Here is a 21,963-nt window from a genome sequence, read left to right as displayed (position 1 = left end):
TTCAGATTTATTTCCTATTTAAATAACATTAATTTTAGTGAGTAGTTAGGTTTGCTGCTACGGGGAAGATGTTGAGGTGTGTTTTTTCAATTGAAATATTGATAGCTTAGTATGAAATAAACCAAATTGCCAAATTTGATTAAAATATATCCATAAACAAGCAAACTAGAACAGTTTATTTATTCTCCATAAGAATAACATGGGAATTTTAAATTTACAATTTTTTTAATTTTCTCCGTAGTCAATGAACATTCAAAAACACTTCAATATACTAAATTATTTGTTTTTTTAAGCTCTTCAAAATGGTCTAGAGAGAAATTTAGAAATTTAAAGTTTTTAGGGTCAAAAATGAGAAAAACCCATTTTTACCCCATAAAACCCCCCATAAACCCCTGATCCCATGGTCCGATTATGCTGGTTCGCGAACTCGTTCAAATAAACGTAGGTTTACACGTTTGTACCAAATTTCATCAAAATCGGATCAATTTTGCTCGAGTTATCGCGCTAACGGACACATATATAAATATATATATATATATATATATATGAATTTGAACAGATGGTGTTTTTGGCCTCTGGGGACCTCAAAACGAAAAAGTAAATCGGTCCCGGGTCTAGGTCTTACCATGAGACCTACGGTAATAGCTTATTCCCTATATGGGAAATTCGCTAAAACAAAGACCTTACATTTTACGTGCATATCACTCTATGTTTACATTAAGATTTTATTCTAAGTCCTTGCGGGCCGTTTCCCTGTGAAGGTAGCGTATCGCCGAATAATGCCTAGAATCTTTGTTCCAAGTTTTATAGCTCTATATTAATTTATTCTTTTTTTAGCGAATTTCCCATATAGGGAATAAGCTATTACCGTAGTACTCATGGTAAGACCTGGACGCGGGACCGATTTTTTTTCGTTTTGAGGTCCCTAGAGGCCAAAAACACCATCCGTTCAAATTCATATATATATATATATATATATATATATATATGTGTGTGTGTGTGTGTGTCCGTCAGCACGATAACTCGAGCAAAAATGATCCGATTTGGATGAAATTTGGTACAAACGTGTAAACGTACGTTTATTTGAACGAGTTCGCGATCCAGCATGATCGGACCATGGGAACGGGGGTTTACGGGGGGTTTTAAGGGGTAAAAATAGGTTTTTCCTATTTTTGACCCAAAAAACATAGAATTTTGCAAATTCTTTCTAAACTTTTTTGTAGAGCTTAAAAAAACAAATAATTTAGTATATTGAAGCGTTATAATGCGCCTAATGGTTACGGAGAAAATTCCAAAAAATTGTAAATTTAAAATTCCCATGTTATTCTTATGGAGAATAAGTAAACTGTTGTAGTTTGCTTGTTTATTAACATATTTTGCCCAAATTTGGAAAATGTTTTTATTTCTTACTAACTATTGACATTTTACATAAAAAAACACTTTTAACCCCCCTGTTGCAGCAAACCTAAGTATGTGTTAAACTGGTTCTATTTAAATAGGGAATAAATGCGATATTTTAAAGGAGACAATTTAGTGTAAATCCAATCAGGCAATTGGAAATTCGCTTAGTCTGCAGGTTTGCTGCGGCGGGGGTATTTTAAATACTCAACTGTCCCGGGACTTTTTCAACCCTGTAAACTGTAAACCAAATGTATAGGCCTAATGGTGGCTATACACATTTCCCAGACTGTAACAAACATTAAACTTGTTTAATATCTATCTCTTTAAACTAAACTAATCAATTAAAAGTTTCCACAAGAAGCTCATTCACGTGTGCACTATGCACACACTCACGTTTTGGACCTTGTTCGGATTGTTTTGTAGATTATCCGAATGTCCAAACCTCGGAAATGTTTAGTCTTGCGATTAAATTATGATATGTTATCGATGGAACTTTATCGCGCATGCGTCAGCGTAGACGAGACGACGATTTTTAGTTTCAGTTTTCAGTTGTCCTTCTACCCTAGCGGTTAGCAGATTGTGCTTTGTAGTGTTCAACAGTGTGAAGTGTTCAGTGTCGATTGCTTTCCGAGAGAAGGTTTTGATTTAAAGTGATTTATTAGTTTTTGAATGGATAGTAGTACTTTGAATTTTGTATACTTTATGATCCAATTTCGCTTAAATAACTAGGCTAACCCTCTGTTGTTTTTATACAAAATTTAAAACCGCTGCATATAAATTTGTTATTTTACATTTTATCGGCTTTGCTTTCTACCATTTCTTTTTCGTCAAGTAAAATATGAATTTTATTAAGACACACCCTTGTTTTTTACTCGATACTTTTGCTCTTACATACAGTGGGACGAGAATTAAATTAATATATACGGTACCAAATTAATTAAGTCATTATTGATAGGGTTGCCTGGTATGAGTTTCGATACATTAAAACCACAAATGGCCGTCAATGATAGCGTCAAAAATTATTTTATCGTTGTAAAATATTTAGCTTTAGTTTTCAAACGTTTAAAATGCATTATAAAAAGTATAACCTCTACCAACTGTAACTATTAAAGTATCTTAACAAATTCCCAAACACCGTAAACTTACTTTACAGAAAAATCTACTAAAAATTAAATCTTAACTACGAGCTGGTCCTTACTCAAATTATAGGAAAATTGATTGGTTCATTGTTGTCGAGTTTATTTCGTTCAAAGCTATTGCGAACATGTTCACAGTAATGTTGGTTTCATCGATTTAATTTCGCGATACACAAAATTAAATTATTCCACACTAAACAAAAACAACCTTATAAATATTACTTTATAACGCGTTTTACACTGTATTATTTCAGTATATGTTTTATAATTAAAACAAACTAGTTTCGTATACAAGTTGGTCTATACATCATTAAACACCGTGGATAATTAACGTCAATAGATATGTAGCAAGAAAAGAGATAACCCGCCTCAGCGTTGTCTCTAAATAACTTCAGGTCATGGTTTATGATTAATAGGAAGATATCTCAAGAGTTATCTGTTAATTGTTTTACTCCAAGCTGGAGTGTCATTAGAGTTATTAAAATAAATGGCTCTTAAGTCATTAGCAACTGCAAAAACGCTAACGTCGATTTACCCCTTCTATTTCATGCAGTCAATTTTTGTCTTGATTTTCTACTATCGGGGTTCTATTCACGTCAATTTAAATTTTTATAATTATTAAATATAATGGCATTTTTGTTGTACGGATTGTAATTTTTGGTAGAAAGGACAACATTTAGACTTGAGATTCATCTTCTGCAAAACAATTAACTGATTTGTTTAGACTTTCATGCTACTGATTTAATTACACATTAGTAAATTTCATGTATCGAACTTTGGTTGAAAATCATATTTTCAAACTTTCGTTGACAAATTTGTATCATTCAGCATCTTATTGGTCGGTTTTAAACATTTACCAAGCGTTGATCAAGTGAATATCGTAAAGTTAGATAAATTAAGGGAAATTTTAGTTTTCAAACCTAAAGCTGAAGTGTTGACGTTAATTTTCTGGAGAGTAGTATGACGAAGAAGTGGTTTTAATACTGATCTTCGCTTGAAGGAGTTGAATTGATGAACGAATTGGCTAAAACACCAGAAATTGAGAATCGCAGTTTGTTCACAGCCTTGTCAAGTTGATGTAAACCCACATTGGCCTGACACTGACTGATCGTTGTTGCGATGAAAAGGGTAAAAGGCTCAACTAGTTGACTGAGGCGATCAAATGCAGCATTGATCCTCGGGTGTTAATAGTTGATTGATTCAACCGAATTTACCATTTTAAATGTTAGACTAAAGTGACATCTTCTTAGTCTAAAACTTGTAAAGTTTTTTTAATTTTTAGTATGAAAATAACTGAACTGTTTCTTCATTCACCACAGACGATTGAAAGAATAGAATTGTTGATAGTAATTATGTTGATCAGCATTTTATTGATGATTAGCTGTTTTACGATAAACACTGATATAGTTCAAGTCTGTAGATAAATTTGCAGATATGAGTCCTTCTTTGTATTGATAAATTTTACAAATTACTTGAACTCGTTTCGATGAACTCCAGTAATGTTTGGTTCGAGATACCAAGTTATATCTACCCTAGAAAATCCCTCTTTAATCAATGTTTACATTGTATTTTCCTTTTAAAAGTCTTCTTAAAACTGCAAGTTTACCATTAGAATTAGTATTTACTTCCTGATAAGAGGGAGATAACGCCTTATCTATTTTAATATACCTGAGCTAAATGGCGTCACTTTCGGCCTGTAAACCTAGTTTGATGTAAACCTAGTTTGATAGTGATTTTATTTAATCCTGAGAAATTGAAATAACATTTCCTACAAGGCATGACTTGAGTTTTTCGTTTATCATTTAGTTAAAATTGCATATGTTACCCAAATTCTTTTATAGTTTATAGGTTAAAGAAAACACTCACCTTTTGTGGTGTGGTAGGCTATAATATCAGTATCAATTTTTTCTAGTAGGTGTGTTCAGTGAACACTTCACAAAACATCTTGCAATCGACTTGGATAGAAAGTGGAATTTATATTGTGTGATATTGGTTTACTTGTAAATTGAGGGAACCAATTTTTGAAATGAAAGAGATTGAATACATGCCAAAGAGAAATTTCCAAAGACAAGTATCCATACGCATTGGTAAGTAACTAGGGATGGCTTAATACTTTTATTGTTCCCAAAAATATTTGCGCTATAATTTTTTTAAACAAATTTCTGGCCTTGTTTTAAATGTAAGTTTATATTTTTTTAACAAATCCATCTATTTTTTTAGAGCCAAGAGGTTTCAGATCCAAAGTGCTCATTGAAATGTGTGAGTCTTTATTTGGCTTTCTTGTGTTGAAGTGATTACAAGTTTGTGAGGTGTGGTGTTTCTGCCTTGATTTCCCATCTGTGACATGCATTGGATGGTTTTTGAAACTTTTTTTTATTATTTAATCGTCCAAACTACTTAATTTAATTCATGAAATACTATAATAGCAACTTACGTAAAATGGTATTTCATCTGAAGTATTTTATTGTTTATTGCTGTGTATTCAATGAACAAAACAAGAATGTGTCTAGTACATAACCTTTACCTCATCATGGGTTCATTTACTTAACCTTAATTGGAAAACCTACACTGCAACATGGTTTGTATCCTGATGTGTTCAAACCTTAAAATGCTATTTGGAGTGCGGAACAATCAATACTGTACCTAATTTAAGTATTTAAACAGGGTTGGGCAAAAAGTATCAACCCCCCCCCCCCCCAATTAACTTCTTAATGGGTTGTATCAGGAAAACCAAACTCTGCACACCTCTATATGGCATAAAAATGTACTTTTTTGTTGGTATCCTAATTTTGTCAGAAAACCCAAATTGGGATATTATGGGGGCAACTCACAAATTTTAAATGTAAAACCCCCATCTCAAGTGATTTCGGGTATTCGGACAAATTGTGATGCCAACAAAAAAGTGTGCTTTTATGCAATTTAGAGTTGTGCATGAGTTTCTTTTTCCTGATACAAGCCATTAAGAAGTTAAATGGGGGGGGGGGGGGGGTTGATACTTTTGCCCAACCCTGTATACCTAATGGTTTTACTTTACTTACACTCCCTTTGGTGGGAATTAATTAAAATCATAATGAGGTTTTGCAGAGTTTATAGAAATTATCTCTTACCATAATTTAGTACCGCAATTTGGGTTTCATGCATTTACTTAAATATAATTTGTCACAAATCATAAAACCATCCTACAGTGCTACGAATAAATAGTAAATACATCTCTGGTTCAACAACCAGCTGATATTAGTCAGTTTAAAGCTGCCATATGATTTATTCAATTCGTCGGTCACTCATCTTTGCATTAAAATACACTTTGCATTAAAATATGCAAGGTGTGTTGGTGGCGTACAAATGTTATCTCTAATCCATATGCATAGTAGGCTACCACTGAAAAATTTTTATTCAAATCACTTTGCATTTTTAAATCAAACCACCAGCTTGATTGTTTAACTCAAATTATTTTCCTTGTAAACAGTGATAAAATTGATAATATCTGTAAGCCTTTAATTTTCACTCTTGGAAAACAACACAACCATATGCATTTTACAGCAGTAAACAACCATATGATGTAGATAAACTCGTCGTAAACTGTTACACTGCAGTAACTCTGTGATGAGGAAAGCGAACTAGTGTAGTAGTGGTAGGAGGTCCGGGTTCAAAACTAGCCAATCACCAATGGATTTCATATATGTGATAATGCCGCAACCCTCTAGGCTTATCCTGAATCTGTAAAACCTTGTAAAAGCCTATGTCCTAGGATGTGAAGATGGTCAGTAAAGTTATGTTGGTTTTTACAGGGGAGAGAGCTAACTACGTGAACAGTCCCCATGTGATATGTATGGTTGGTCTGCCTGCACGGGGCAAAACATACATCGCTACAAAGCTATCAAGATACCTAAACTGGATAGGGATCAACACTAAGGGTAAGTGGAGATGTGTGGCACCTCATATGGTAGATAGAAACATCGTGGCTGTCAGAGTGATTGGTTACGGCTTTGGCAGAACTAAACACTCCATTCCCATGTTGAAGTTGTTATGAAAATCGTAACAGACATAGTTGGATTAAGCCACTGACAGATTGTGCTGGTGTAAAATTATTAATTTCTGTCGAATATACAGACTTTTAAACTGTTCAACTCAAGATGATAGGACAACTTGTCAGCTCTAGCTTTTGTGTCAATTCCAGTATCTCAGTAACAAAAATTATGGTAGAAAATAGAATCTTAGACGCTAACTCACTCTGTAACTGGCTCATTCAAATATGTTCCATGTTCAAGTTGTATGGGTAAATATGCTGGTCATCTAGATGGCTTTTACTTCAGTATACAAAAGTCAATGGCAACAATCATTTACAGGAATCACATGTTGATGAATAGCAACACGTTGTCTTATAAGGTTTCTTAGTCACTTTTATATGAGTTTTTATTAGGAGTCAAAATAAATTATCAATTCATCAAAACCAAATTTTGTTCTATGAAAATTATCTAATTTTTATCAAGCAGTAATTTACAATTTAGTAACTTTTAGGGGTTTTCAAAATATTTTTTTTCTGTAGGCTACAAAGTAAATACAATCCAGTAATTAACAAATTGTTATTGAGCAAAGTAAATTATTATTAAAATTTAGGAAATTTAAATTCTTAGTAAACATTTATTTCTAAGACACATTTGAAAACCATTTATAACAGTTCTATACTTTTAAACTAAGGTTGCTCTTGGTTATTATTTGTGTATACAGAAAATCCAAACTACATAACATTCTCAATTTAATCATTTCATATTTTTTCAATTTATTAGGACTCCAAATGCAAAAGCCTGTTGACATTTGATATCCTAACCAAGGCTAAACAATATGCATGCAACACTGGTTTATTTATTTATGGTTTATTCTATAGCTTTTAAATGTGCTGCTACCTCTAATTTAATTTTGATTTCAGACTTTTAAACACTTAAAGTCTACTGAAAAGATTTAATCCTATAACGTTTATCAATGGTTTAAGTTTTCCATTAATTTTTAAGCGTTTTCAGATTAATTTACATGCCTGGCTTCTTTGTTCATTTCTGCTTCTTAACTTTATTTAAAACTGACCTGTGAGTATTTATGTGCAATTTACATGCTATTTTTATTTTATTAAATTGGTAGCTGCTATTAATTTTTAATTGTAGACATTTTAATATTGGGCTTACGCTTTTGGGTACATAGTGCATGAATTTAGCAACATAAAGAGTCCAGCAAAAATATTGGTGAGAGGGAATTTTAACAGTTCACCATCATAACAGTATGTTTAAAGACCATAAACTTGAATAATGACTTAACTTCTTGTTATTTGCTGTGAATAGTTATTTTTAGAATAATTACATTAAATTCTAAAAATAATAAACTGATTCCATGATGTACCACTTTTTAATATTTAGTTAGCAAATCAGTTTGTAAACTTATTACTTCAGGCTTTTCAATTTAAATAGGAATTAAACCATGTTATATAATTGTTTATAGCAGAGAAATTAAATAAGCGTATTAAATCTTTGTACCAATTATTAGTGACTGATTGACTTTTAAACACTCATAGTCAAATTTCATCTTTAAACCTCTAACTAGTGGATGGATACCTTTTAATAGAATGCATTATCTATTAATAGTTGAACTCAAAATAAATAACTTCTGGAATCTTCTAGATACGTTTATTCTTTCTTTCAACTGTTGAAATGAATACACGTATACTTTAGATTCTTATGTATTTTAAGTATTAAACATACTTTAGATACATTAAAACGATTTTTAATCTTTTAACAAACTCTGTAAGATGTGTCATTTAAATCTGAGTTATTTTAACCTCTGGTGTTTTTAAATTCCTCTCTACAAATATTTGAGTTATAAATTAACAAGGAATATTGGTTTTACAGTTTTACTTCAATGGTATTATTTGTTGTTAAACGTTAAAATGGAAGTTTACAGCTATCCAGTGATTAAAATTAAACGCTTTTGAATAAAATATTTCAAGTGTTGTAATAACCGAATAGTTAAAATTATTTCTCAAATTAAGAAGAGTAGTAGTAGTGTACAGTAGTTAGTTGTAACTTGACGTAGTCGTTTATAACATAGTTATCATGCTACATTTAGGCGAGTCTGGCAGCAATTTTTCCATGTAATATTTCAAGTTTAAATAAAACCAAGAATAATATATAGTACATAGAACATTTTTTTCAAATAATTGTCAGGACACTTATGAAAGTAGGATGAATCTTGACATTTCTTTTGGGGAGTTCTTAAGTTTATTTATTGTGTCAATTCATTTACTACATCCATTGCTCTGACAATCATATTTGCAGTATTGGTGTATCAGATTTTTCTGCTTAAGTTTACCAACCAAAGCCTTAGTTGTCATGTATATAAATTAGTGATCTCTATTCTTATTGAAGCAGTCAACAACTTTTTTTATATAGGTATTACTTTTGACCACAGGTCCTGAAGTAAATGTTCCTGAGCTTGATGTTTTCTTGCAAGTCTTGTCATAGACAGTTAATTGGTTATTTGTTGTGTTATATAAATTACCGGTGTATAAAATTCTGCAAGTAATAAGCTACGACACAAGTAAAGGAAAATTGTTATTTCTATGTATTATATACTTATTCGTTCCGACTAAAACATATGAAATTGAAGAAAAATTTTATGTAGCTTGCATAAATGTTTGATATTCTAATGAAATGGCGAAAACACATTTTATGAAGTTGAAGGCTGAGCGTTGATTGGATCATCAAACTTTGTTTTCTGTCTTAGACGATTGAAAACAGTTTAAATTTAATTTTTTACTGGGTTTGGCCACCTGAGGCTGCTGCAGCTTACAATGATTTATCCCTTTAATAATCGATTGCCGAGCCCAGATTCAAGCCAGGAAAATGTTATGTTCTAGAGTTAAAAACATCAGTTGACAACATTTTTTTACAAAACTAAAACTTCTCAACCAATCAGATAAGTTGTTTTAGATAGGTTGCTTACATTTCTTTTTAGAACATTACAATTTTTTGAGCTCGTAAGAGATTCTGCCTGAGGAAACGATGTGATTGAAGTTTGATTAATTACCTACTGTATTTGATTATTGGTAGAATGCTATTAATTTCTGGAAGTTTATACAGAACTACACCCTATAAACTGTAATAATACCTTTGACTATTAATTCAAATATATTCCGTTCACAGTATTTATGCGGTTTTAGGCGAAGAAATCTATCCCCTCCATTTTGATCCTATCTTTAAAACAATAGTTCAACAGCTGAGGTTTACAAAACGTCAATCAGCTGCAAGGAATACATTAAACAAATAAAGTGGTGGGGGAACATACCCTCAAACCGCCTAAATATTGTGAACAGAGTATAGACATTCCATTCTCATATAAAACATAGACAAAGTTGATGTGATCCACCGACAGATTGTGCTGATGTAAATATTACTAATTTTGAATACACAAACTAAACCACGATTAACTGATGGAACGGCCTGTAACAACTGTTATGACCCATCAACTATTTCAGCAACAAAAAATATAAAATAGAATTTTAGACATTCTTTGACTGGCTGACAACTATTTTCTTTATGAATAAACAAATTACAACTGGTCGTTATAGATGAGATGTCTGCTTCAGTATTCAATAATCAATGATAATACTATTTTGCCATATGATACAGTTTTTAATACATTTTCCACTTTGAAATCTTCCTTTGCTTTCATATCAAGCATGAAGTAGATTTTCTGCTCAATAAAATTATTTAAACTGATTCTAATTTAATTTACAATTTTGTAAATACGTTCTGAGTTGTATTGCCTTTTAAATTTCATTCCAAACCGATTTGAAATATTGTTGTAACATTCAAAACTGTGGACTAAATTGCTGCCAGACTCGGTTGTCTAACCACGTTGGTTGTCGCCAGTTTTCAACCTTGGAGAATACAGACGCCACTGGACCTCAAACGGGAGTCTAGATTCCTACCGAGAGGAAGTGATTAATTGCAGATCTGAAAATGGTAAAGTTATTTGTAAATAGTATAAAGAAAATTATAACATTGGTCATGCTAATACTTGATTGAAAACACAATGAAACATAGAGAGTGTTCTAATTCATTTATATTTCTCAAAATCATGTGTCACACTCGTTACACTTTCAATAGTCTGCAATGTGGGAAGTAGCTTTGTTGTTTACACTATTTTTGTGTGTAGTGTTCAACTTGGGAGAGTATCGAAGACATGCTACAACAGCCTACAAGAGCCATGAGTTTTTCCGTCAAGATAACGAGGAGGCAATGGCCATCAGAACACAGTGCGCCATCAACGCACTTAGTGACGTCTGCACCTGGCTGGAGAACGGCGGAGAAGTGGCCGTGAGTTGATCCTTGTATTTTTACTGTTCAATACTTACATAGGCTCGATTTACACGAGAAATATGAATGCTTACAACACTGCGTAATATGACAAGTAGCTAAATGGGAGCGTTCATACGTGCAGTCTATGTCGCTTAACCTTTCTTGGCCTTTTGTGCTAATTGTATAACTTGTGTTTCAACCGTTGTTAATTGTTTTTTTTTTTATTTATTTATCAAATTATTCCATTCTATAAACAATATACCTAGTGATTTTTGCAGTTAAGTTTTGTGTGTGAGTGAGCGAATCCTCCCTGTTTCAATAATGATGTTTTATCATAGCTGTAAGTATAGTGTTACAAACCTATCACAAAGTTTTATGTGGATGGGTCGAATATTTTATTTTTCTTCTAGTTAGAGTTTAGATCAAGTAGACAATGATAATGCTCTTGCCTCTCCATCTCATCATGGCTAGAAGTAAAGTACACCTAATATAATCTGAAGAAAAACTTCCTCTGAGGAGCACCTGTCTCAGCGCGGGTGTCGCTGTCACCATAAAAACCTCATGTAAACTGAGACTTACTCTAGTTTTTCATTTGTGATGCTTTACGTCACAGCGCTGCTGGGATTAGTTGATATGAGCAACAATGCCTCCCAATGTGGAGAAGAGGGGAAAAATAAATAACCAGGAAAAGCCAGCCAGTAGCTTGTGGTCAGTGGTCCATTGGCAGAGGAGGAGAAACTTCAAATAACTCTTCTCATATGTAGTAAAATATAGTTAAAGAGTTCAAGTTGATGGTACAATCAGGGGGGTTGGGGATTTTGTCCCACCTTCACATCCTAGGACATAGTCTCTAGTGCATAGAATTGTTTTACACATTACCTCAGACTCTCTTTACACATTCAACACTAACTAACTTAGCCAAAACATTTTGTTACTCAGATTACATAAAAAGAGATACAGCAAAATTGATCAATACCCTGTAGCAAAATTAATTGTGGCAAAGGAGTTAATTGTTCCAACTCTACTAAACCTACAAAATAATCTTAGAAGTCCTACCAAAAAAGGCTATTCAGCTATACCATTCATGGTGGTGATTAAATATATCTCTCTTATTTTGTAGTAAATTATAAAATGTTTAATACATTGTTTTTCTATGCAGGTTTTTGATGCAACAAACTCCACGATAGAAAGGAGACAAATGATTCACAACATTGTTGTCAAAAAGATGGGATACAAGCTGTTCTTTGTGGAATCCGTCTGTGATGATCCGTCTATCATTGAGACCAACATCATGGTAAGCAAGTTTGTGGTTTGTTTTCAATTTGTAATTCTTTTTGACCTAGACATTAAGTTCCTTCAATTTCCCTTATCACAACAAACTTCTCACAACAAAGAAGAGAAATCAAGCTGGGGATTACCAAAGTCAGCCAGGGTTGAAAATACACTTTACCTACGACTGTTTTTTTCAAGTATCCGTTTCAGTTCAGTTCTTAGGATTGAAAAGTTTCACATTACAGCATTGTTTACTTCCATAACAGCATAGTTTTACTGTATTCATAACAACACGTGTGAAACAGACCAATGAGGTTTCAGGATTGAGAGAGAAGAAGTAAAATTGTAATGATTCGAACTTCAACTAATCAGCTGTTCAGGCCAATTTATAGGTGCAATTAGTGTTGTACAAAATAAGTCGTTGATAAACAAAGTTTACAAGTGAAAAAATGTGCAAAAGATGTCCTTGATTCTTGCTTCTTTTTACTCTACGAATAGAAATTGTAGTTTTTTCACATCACTCTCACAAAATCCATTCACTCGCTGTGAAACATACACAAAGTATATTAGAATGGTTTGGTTAAAAATTAGCTACACTGAAGTGTTATGTTATAATGTAAAATTTGTTTGCAGGAAGTAAAAGTGAACAGTCCAGATTACAAGAATATGAACACTGACAAAGCGCTGCAAGACTTTCTGCAACGTATCGAGCATTATCAGGAGAGGTGAGTCTGTAGTGCCACGGACTTCAGGCCCAAGGCAGCGATATCATGGGTTCTGATCCTGGAACCTGCCCCTACTTTTTATCAGTACAGTTCACAGTGTACTATAGCGGCTCACCCCTTGCTTTTCTCAATATATTCCACGTACAGGCTAGAGGCCCATCTGACAAAAAGGATGAAAATTGAACAAAACCCGTTGCTTAGAACAATTTCTTCATGTTAAATCATACAAATTGATGTTGAATCGAATAAGCAGTCTCACTCCCCCAAAAGGTTATATAATTTCATTTTTTTGATTGGTTGTGGTTGTCGCAGGTATGAGCCTCTAGATGAACAGCTGGAAACGTCACAGAGCTTCATGAAGATCTACAACACAGGGGAGAAAGTGGTTGTACACAAACACGAAGGTCACATACAGAGTCGCATTGTCTACTATCTGATGAACATCCACATCGTACCTCGCACCATCTACCTAACTAGGGTAACTATCTACTTTTTCCCCGCCTTAACATACTAGGATTCTAGGCTCTATCCCGGAATCGCTTTACGTGTTATATCAGGCTGGAATGTTGCGGCATTACCACTTAGATAATATCGATTGGTGATTTGTGGGATTTTAACCCCAGACCTCGAGATCTGAAGTCCTGCCCAATACCGCTATACCAGCCTGCTCCTCCCCCCCTTACTACTATCATTGACTACGTATTAAAGTAGACGTTCCATCCCATCCATATTGTGCAAGTGTAGCCAATTTTTACGCTTACAATCAATATTGTATTCTATTCAACCCAAAATATGTGTTTCTGGTTAATAACGTTAACTTCGGACAATACTGTGGTAAAATTTCCACTTCTTTATCTGCCCAATTGTGTCTTGTAAAACAATTTTTAATCGCACAAAATTATTTTTTCATTCTTTTTTTATCTGTTCATAATCAATCAATCAAACACCCTTTTGAACCTTGGAGAATAAATTAATAGAGCTAATTAATTGGAGAGTTAATGTTAAATTATGGATGTTAAAGGTGTTAGTGAACTATATTACTTTGACCTTACCATTCCTCTAAAAAACAGCTATAATCATATTCTCAACTGGTTAAAGATCAACACTTAGCCTAAAACAAACACAAACAGTTAGTTACTAATATCCACCACTTTCTTTTCTGCAGCATGGAGAGAGCGAGCAAAACTTGGAAGGTCGTATTGGAGGAGACAGCAACCTATCACACCGTGGTCGCCAATACGCAGACTCCCTCTCTGCGTACATCGCGCAGCAGGACATTCCCGGTCTGCGTGTGTGGACATCATGGCTGAAACGTACCATACAGACTGTTGAGAAAGTGATAGCGCCACAGGAACGGTGGAAAGCTCTTAATGAGATTGATGCGGTAAACAACCATCTTACACTTCTAAAAAGAACCCTTTACCTTGCCGAACTCTACTAGAGTAATCTTATTCTCAAATAGCGCCAAACCCTCCCTCGGATTTTCCTTTTGCTGTTCAGCATAAGTGTGTTGTTGCTAGTCATGGCTAAATTAATAATTTCATCAACCAAATAGAATTTGATAATACTTAAAAGGGTGTCAACTATAATTCTAGGTCCATATTATCAAGTTAATGGTTTTTTATTAAAGGGTAGTGCCAACCTTCGTATTTTTTCAATTTTTGTAAACAATACACCTGTCTATCATACTTTTTAAGATTGGAAAAAGCTGTAAAAGATCAGGCAACAAATGGACAATGCCCTGTATACTGAAAGTGTCTAGTAAAATTTGAACTTTTATTTAAGACTTGACACTAAGGGTTTAGGTTTTGGACTATATTTTAAATTCATGGACTTTATCATTTCATTTCTAATGTCTGTAGTTATGGCAATGTACTACTGTAGAAAAAATGACCAAAAGATGGAATCCGAAACAGCCAACATACAATAGACTAGCAAGTTTTGAATTATTAACTTGAAGAGCCTTGAATTGTGTTTAAATAGGAAGCTGGACACCCTGGCACATCACTTATATTGTCTTGATCTGTGCAGGGTATCTGTGAGGAGATGACGTATGAGGAAATTGCAGAGAAGTACCCTGACGACTTTGCTGCTCGAGACCAAGCAAAGTTCACTTATCGCTACCCTCGTGGTGAGAGTTACGAGGACCTTGTTGCTAGGCTTGAACCTGTCATTATGGAGTTGGAGAGGCAAGGCAATGTGTTGGTGGTCAGTCACCAGGCTGTCATTCGCTGTCTGCTTGCTTACTTCCTGGACAAGTCTGCAGGTATGTGTTTTTTTATTTATGTTTTCTTGTTTTGTGTATTTTACTCCTGCAAGTTTGATTCTTATTGTACAAATGTTTGAGAAACAAACCACTGAGTTAATATACCCAACAAATTCCTCCTTTTCCACACAACCTTCCCTATCTACTACAGCCTTCCCATTCCCTACAACTATCTCCATCCCTACAAACATTTTTTTCATCACTCCGTAGTCCGTACAGAAAGTAGCTATTTTCGATGAAATTTTATATCAAAGAAAATAACTGTTTCACGAGCTTTAATTTAGAGCAAGGGAAAACTTATCAGCTTATTTTCCCTTGTGCTTATAATTGACTTTCCCTTGCTCTTAATCAGTTCTCCTTTTGCCTACTTATGTTTTTAACATACATTTTTAAAATTTAAATTAGCTGTTTTTACTGTTAACAATTTAATTGTAGACAATATATTCTTTTTGTGCATATTTTTGCGTCTTGATGGAAAGAATCACTAAAATAAACTGTGCCAAAATTGATTTTCTGGCATTTGCTCGGCTTGCTGCAATTATTCTCGTCTTCAACTTCGACGCACTCGTGAGATTGGGTGTTCGTGAACTCTGCTTTGTCTCACACATCTAACTTGAGCCCTCGCCAAAAAATGCTACTTTCTGTACTTTTTAAGACAGTAAAACCTTACTAGGTCGATTAATTTGTGGTCCTTGAGGTGGTCAAGTTATAATGGAAACACATCGGGCTGTATATTTAATTAGATTGTTATCAGCTTTTACTAATATTTACTTATAAATTTACTACTTACATGAGTATTTTATTTTTACATATTGAGTAGACAATCTTCAAAGAAATGTTGTGTATTCAACAATTAAAACTAAATTTTCTGAAAAAAATGTTTTTTTACATGTGCTCTGTCAGCTGTTGACTGTCAAGTTACTGGGTGTGGTTTTATTGCATTTCCATTTGCTGATCGACCCAGTCCTGGGAAATGTCTATGTCCCCATCATAGAACATATTTTTGCTTTAGGACATACCACACCGTGCTGTAACTTCTCCATGTATGTTTACAGATGAGTTGCCGTATCTACAAGTTCCACTCCACACAGTTATCAAGCTGACACCTGTCGCATACGGCTGCAGAGTGGAGCATATCAATCTGGGAGTCGAAGCTGTCGACACTCACCGAGCCAAACCTCCCGTAAGTAACCATCACATCTACCTGAGGGAATACTCTCTTAAAAAAATTGTATTTAATATTTTGAAAAGCAGTTTTTGGGAATACATTCAATCTTGCTTGTTATTAAATAACAATGTTATTTACAGTATTTTAAAACAATTTTTTTCTAAAATAAAAAGATTGATATCGTAGGTTTGCATTGTGTGTGCATGTTTGTAAACTATTTATTGGTAGTTAGTTAACTACAATAAATGAGCTAATAAAGGCATTAATAAATTAATTAATCAATTAATCGTTAATTAATCATTAATTAAATTCTATGCCAAAAGACGAGTTCACAGAAGTGTACCATTAGAACATTTTGTATTTCAAATCTTTACTCAGGCATGCCAGAGAGGCAAGTGTAATTTTATATTGTTGTAATGTAAAATGAATGCTTTGGGTATAAATAGTTTGAGTTAAAGAAGCCATTTTTTAATATAGTTTTAAGTTTTGTATGGAAATATATTAAACGTACAATTGAGTAAATGTTTAATTTAAGTCTTTAAGTATATCACAAACCTTAAAATTAAAATGATCCATAATATTTAACATGCAAAGCACAAATGGTTAGACTAGTGTTCAAAAATTGACAAAGACAAAAAAACTACAGTTGGTAATAAAGTGTCAGATAGTCAGTGCAAGATAAAAACTTGCTGCAATTACCTACAGCTCTCCATTCCTTTTAAGGCAGTGTTTAAGAACAATTATTAGTGTAGTCTTCAGCTGTGTTGCAGTAGTATAATATTCTCTTAACGGTTGGTTGATGTTGGTAACGATTTGGAGACAGCTAATTTAAAGTTGAAATTTTATCAAGTTATTACTGCTTCGGCTACAAAAGTGATACAACTGAAGAATTATCAAGTGAAGACTGTGACTGTGATTGTGTTGATTCTCCACTTTCGCCTCACCTAGTTTGGAAGAAGAAAATTCATATTTTTTATATTTTGTCTTTGTAATTTATTATTGAGACATTGAGAGGCGATCAGAGTCATCTTTAGATAAAAATATACTATTGGCTGAGTCTCAATGGAAAACGCAAAAAATTCAAACTTTTATTTTTAAATATGACGGTTGTTTGTAAACTAAGGTCCCAAGCAAGCTAGACAACATCGTTATCCTTACATCATCCACTAGCTGGTTCCCACCCTTGTGGGCTGATAAGTCTTGCCATAGTATTTGAAAACGTGTAAGAAAATTGAGGCTCCTACCAAGTATAAATTACTGTCTTAGATGAGGTTAGATTTCTATGGTCTCAGTTGTCAACCGTTATTGAAGTCTTATCGCCAGTTGAAGAACGTGATTGGACGTGTTTGGATGTAGAAAATTTGCGCAATAAGTAGAGGGAATTTGGAGTTGGCCCTAAAGATCTACATGTAGTGATTTCCATGGAGTAGGTCAACTGCTGCCATTCATCAGTTTGGTTTAAAGCAGTGGCTAGAGCTATGTGAATTTGTACGCGGATTGCAGTGTGACTGAACGTGAGACATTGTTGAACTAATTAACTAATAGGAGTCTGAAACACGCAGATCAGCGAGTTTCCTCAAACTCCATCACTGTCTCTGTGGAAATTGATAAATACCTGCCTTGTTTTGCAAATGTGTACAGCCTTCTGCAAAGTAATCATCTGGCATCAGTTATCGGTTACCTCCCGCTATCTCCGCGTCCCGCCACCTCCGTGTACCGCTACCTCCGAATTTCAGAGTGACCCCTATAATCCTCGGTTACTTCCTGCGTTAAGACTTTCCGTCCAAACCTAACCTAACTTAACCTAACCTAACCTAACCTAACCTGACCCAACCTAACCCCCCACGGGTTAAATTTTCATTAAATCTTCCATCCACGGGGCTTCGCAGCCGTGGATGCAATGACAGCTAACAACGCAGGCAGTGAGGGGATTATAAGGGTCACTCAAGAATTCGGAGGTGGCGGGACAGATTTGGGTTCGGGGATGGCGGAACGCGGAGATAGTGGGAGCACACGCAGTTATCAACCTGTATTGATCCCCTTTTATGAGATAACTAATCAAAGTAAGTGACTCATATTTGGCAGGGGGAGGGGGTGAATTTTCTTTTCTCAAAATTTTCTTATTGAATACTATGACAAATTTAATTGTCCCAAAAGGGTGGTAGCCGGCTAAAATAGTAGTGGATGAAATAAGGAGAGTGACGTTGGTCTTATATTTAATTTAGATTGCTTGGCTTTTGACAGGAGCCTAATTTATGGACAACCCTCATAATTTGTGTAACCAGTGGGGTAAACACATGAAAAAGTTGTTTGCAAAACAAAACATCTATGATATAAAACATAGGTTCCACGATTAGTCAATGGTCCCACTCAACAGTAATTTAATTTAACAATGGTGGTTGCCCTGAAAATTCATGTTTAAAGAAAACACATCTTTTGTCCTAGATTGTCAAAGGAAAACGTGTTAAAAACAGTTTCCTTGACAAAGCCCATGTCATAGATTGTTGGTTTTATTAGACGATTTGCGCTGACTCAGACCGCCTCTTGTAAATTATCTAAAACTGTTAGTTAGTCTGTGAAATGTTAGGAATATTTAAATTTCAGTTAACTTTTTTTAAACTTTGTAAGTAGATTTTTATTAACAATTTGACAGTTTCCTCTAAATAACATTGAGCATGATTTCTGTTGTGTAGGGCTACAAAGAAGACCCCTAGCGAAGAAGGCCCTAAAGAGGAAAATGGCCTCGTTTAGTGGCCGAAACAAACACACCTCCCGCATTAACGTTATAATTTTTCATTAGAAATCGTATGTTTTGTAAATATCAGTGCTGGATATGCAGGGATATTTGTTTTGTTAATTTAAGTCGGATGAAAAGGTTTGAAACCAAATGTTAATTTGAATGTTGTTACCTAATCCAATAAATATACTTTTTCAAATGTAATTTAAAATTATAAAACTCCTTAATGATAACTAGGGTTTTTAAATAAATCTTAAAATTGGGGAAACGCCGTGAATGGTGTGACTATATGATAAATTCTTGTGATTAATTGATAGTAACCGTTTGAATGAAAATCCTTAACATTATGTAAAATAGGTAATTTTGTATTTTGAATTTTAACACTCTCTTTGGTGCTACACAAACATACAATGATAACATTCAAACACATTAATTCAATTGCCTTGTATTCCTGAAATGTACTGATTAAAAGGCTATTGCTTCATTAATTAACTTCATTGTTAATTATATAGTTTTAGGTATTGGTAAAATATTTATTTGTCAGTCCAGTGTAAATCCGTGCAATATAAGCTAGATCAATGTACTTCATTTCAGTGTTGGCTCAAAGTGGATGTGTATACTATACATATTGGGCAAAATATCACAAAATTGTTTTGTATCACTGACTTAATGTAAATTGTTGTTATTGTACGAAAAATACATAACGGTTTGTATCCTACTCTATGCATAATGTTCTCAAGAAACATGTGTTGTGATAATTTTGGTGCTATTAAACACAAGTGACATTTATTTATTGTTTTATATGAAATTAAGCTAGTTACTCTTGACAATCAAAATTACTGTCAATGTATATTACATGTTTTATATTGACTAGTAAAAAAGAGTGCAATATTTTGAACATTTTACCAAAACAGTTTATAAGTAATTCTTTGTTTATCTTTAAGTATATTATTTCCATTTTTTTTTTAAATTTGATTTTAGTTAAACTTTAGAAGTTCTTTAATTTTAAAGCTGTGTGAACAAGGTTTATTTTCTGATATGTTTAGTATTTCCACCCAAAATTTTCATGTAAAGTCTGTTTGCTAAGCAGCTGGCAGAGAGTCGGTCCTACTCATGACACAAACAGCCCTCACACACAGACGCAAGGGACCATTGACGTGCCATGTGAGCCATCACTGGCTCATAGAGATTTAATATTCTTTTTTTATATTTTTAACTTTGTTATAATAGTATATTTCATCACTAGGGCCTAAAGTGACTCTTTTCAACCCAAGCTCGAGGTCGGAAAATGAGCGAAGATTGAAAAGAAACTTATTGCCCGTGTGATGAATTATATGTTTCATCATATTGCACCAAACAAACTATGTTACAAAACTAAAATAGTTTTCATTTAAAGTGAACCTCTCAAAACTACTTCATACTTGTTTTCTTTCAATTTAATTGGCTAATGGAATCAATCAGCTGTTTAGTAAGTGATTCATTTGTTTAGTCTATTACGATTGTGTTAGTGTACATTATACCATCAATATGTCAAAGTATTTACAATAAGCCAACAATTAACTACATTCGATTAAACAATCAATACATCATTCCGATACATACAATTTTTTTCATCAAAATTTACTAATGATTTGACTACAGCTGATTTTTACTCTCTAGGGGCTAAAACGCTTCTTACTTAGAGAGTAAAAATCCTACTTTAGACCCGCAACGCATGCGTTAAAAACGGCTCTTTTGCTGCAGTATGACAAAAAACAAATCGATACTTTTGACTAAAGCTCAAAATGATAAGTAAACTGATACCAAACAATATTTTGCTTAAATAATCTAGAGGTTATTAACATTTTCATCCCGATTCTAAAAACTACTTGTCATAGTCACTTCTTCGTGTTTGGGCTCACTTTTTATGGAATCAAACTAAAAATGCAGTAACTCACGGCATTTCATTGTTTACCTAACATGAAACTAATTGTGATTTTGAGGTATCATACAAAAGGTGTATTTTAGGTTATATTTCTAGGTAGTGAAGGCAATCGGGCCTTTCAGGTAATTAGGTAGGTAATCAACTCCCTTGCTGGTAGGGCCGAGCTCGCTGTACTCACTGAGCAAACAGACTATAATTTCTGAGCCCATTTTTGTTAAGGAGCTCAATTAATTTATGTTTATTAATTTATGTTTATCCTGATGTTAAGAAACTAATAAAATGAAACTATTCATTATTGATACTGATTATATAATAGATCACATGGTGGGGATATTGTCCCTTATGAGTTTATCTCTTCTTTTTATTGATTGGGTTTTTGTTTGTTAATTGTTTTGTTAACTCTTAGAGATAACCGGCTGTACTTAATTTACATGTTTTGCGCAATAGAAGTTTAATTTCTTTTTCAAGAGCTAAATCTTTTTCAAACAATGTTTAGGCTAATGTTTGGTCTTCTTTAGTGGTCCTAAATGATTTTTAGTCATAATATTATGTTCCTTACAAAATTTACCTAACTAAAAAATATGATCTCTTTTATTGAGTATTAGCTGCCTAATTTTAATTATTTTAGAAATCTTTGACTATAATTAATTAAATAATTGCTCAGATATGTTATAGTCTTGAATGTAATACAGTTGTGGTTATGGTAAGACAACTTATTTAATAATTTTATGTAATCATCAGAGTAGTTTAAGGTTTTTCTTTGTTTGAATTTATAATTAATGTTGAATTTTGGTTTTATATGGAATCAGTTCTGAACTGTAATGTTTTAAGAATAAATTTTTGTTTTGGGAATAATTGTTTTGTCAATTTGTGTCCTGTTTTGATCGTTATTTGAACTGTGTTATTTTATACAATAATAATCCATTTTTGTGTGATTATGTCATTGTTTTGTTTTTGGTGATTGTTGTAACGGTTATTTATACCTTATA

At 33.5% G+C, this 21,963-nt stretch overlaps 1 protein-coding gene across 9 annotated transcripts in view; it reads left to right on the top strand.

Annotated features, from left to right (window-relative positions):
• Positions 1-21,963, top strand: part of LOC129002123 (6-phosphofructo-2-kinase/fructose-2,6-bisphosphatase-like) — a 52,840-nt gene that overhangs the window by 26,987 nt on the left and 3,890 nt on the right. For 3 of the 9 annotated variants that reach the window (XM_054429703.1, XM_054429706.1, XM_054429708.1), the window contains exons 2-10: positions 6,326-6,451; positions 10,454-10,546; positions 10,740-10,900; positions 12,042-12,176; positions 12,788-12,879; positions 13,192-13,357; positions 14,045-14,263; positions 14,911-15,145; positions 16,201-16,328. In XM_054429703.1, coding sequence (XP_054285678.1) covers positions 6,326-6,451; positions 10,454-10,546; positions 10,740-10,900; positions 12,042-12,176; positions 12,788-12,879; positions 13,192-13,357; positions 14,045-14,263; positions 14,911-15,145; positions 16,201-16,328 — 1,355 coding nt within the window. Of the gene's footprint in view, positions 1-1,965; positions 2,039-4,449; positions 4,625-4,757; positions 4,797-6,325; positions 6,452-10,453; positions 10,547-10,739; positions 10,901-12,041; positions 12,177-12,787; positions 12,880-13,191; positions 13,358-14,044; positions 14,264-14,910; positions 15,146-16,200; positions 16,329-19,006; positions 21,743-21,963 lie in introns of those variants that run through there. The other 6 variants (XM_054429709.1, XM_054429710.1, XM_054429704.1 and 3 more) reach the window with 5 other exon arrangements.

Source organism: Macrosteles quadrilineatus, unplaced genomic scaffold, assembly GCF_028750875.1.
Source record: "Macrosteles quadrilineatus isolate MER2022 unplaced genomic scaffold, UCM_ALF_1.0 Scaffold_9__3_contigs__length_116548681, whole genome shotgun sequence".
NCBI classification, from domain to species: Eukaryota; Metazoa; Arthropoda; class Insecta; order Hemiptera; family Cicadellidae; genus Macrosteles; species Macrosteles quadrilineatus.
Note: the sequence above shows the minus strand (reverse complement) of the source record. Positions and strands in the feature narration are given on the sequence as shown.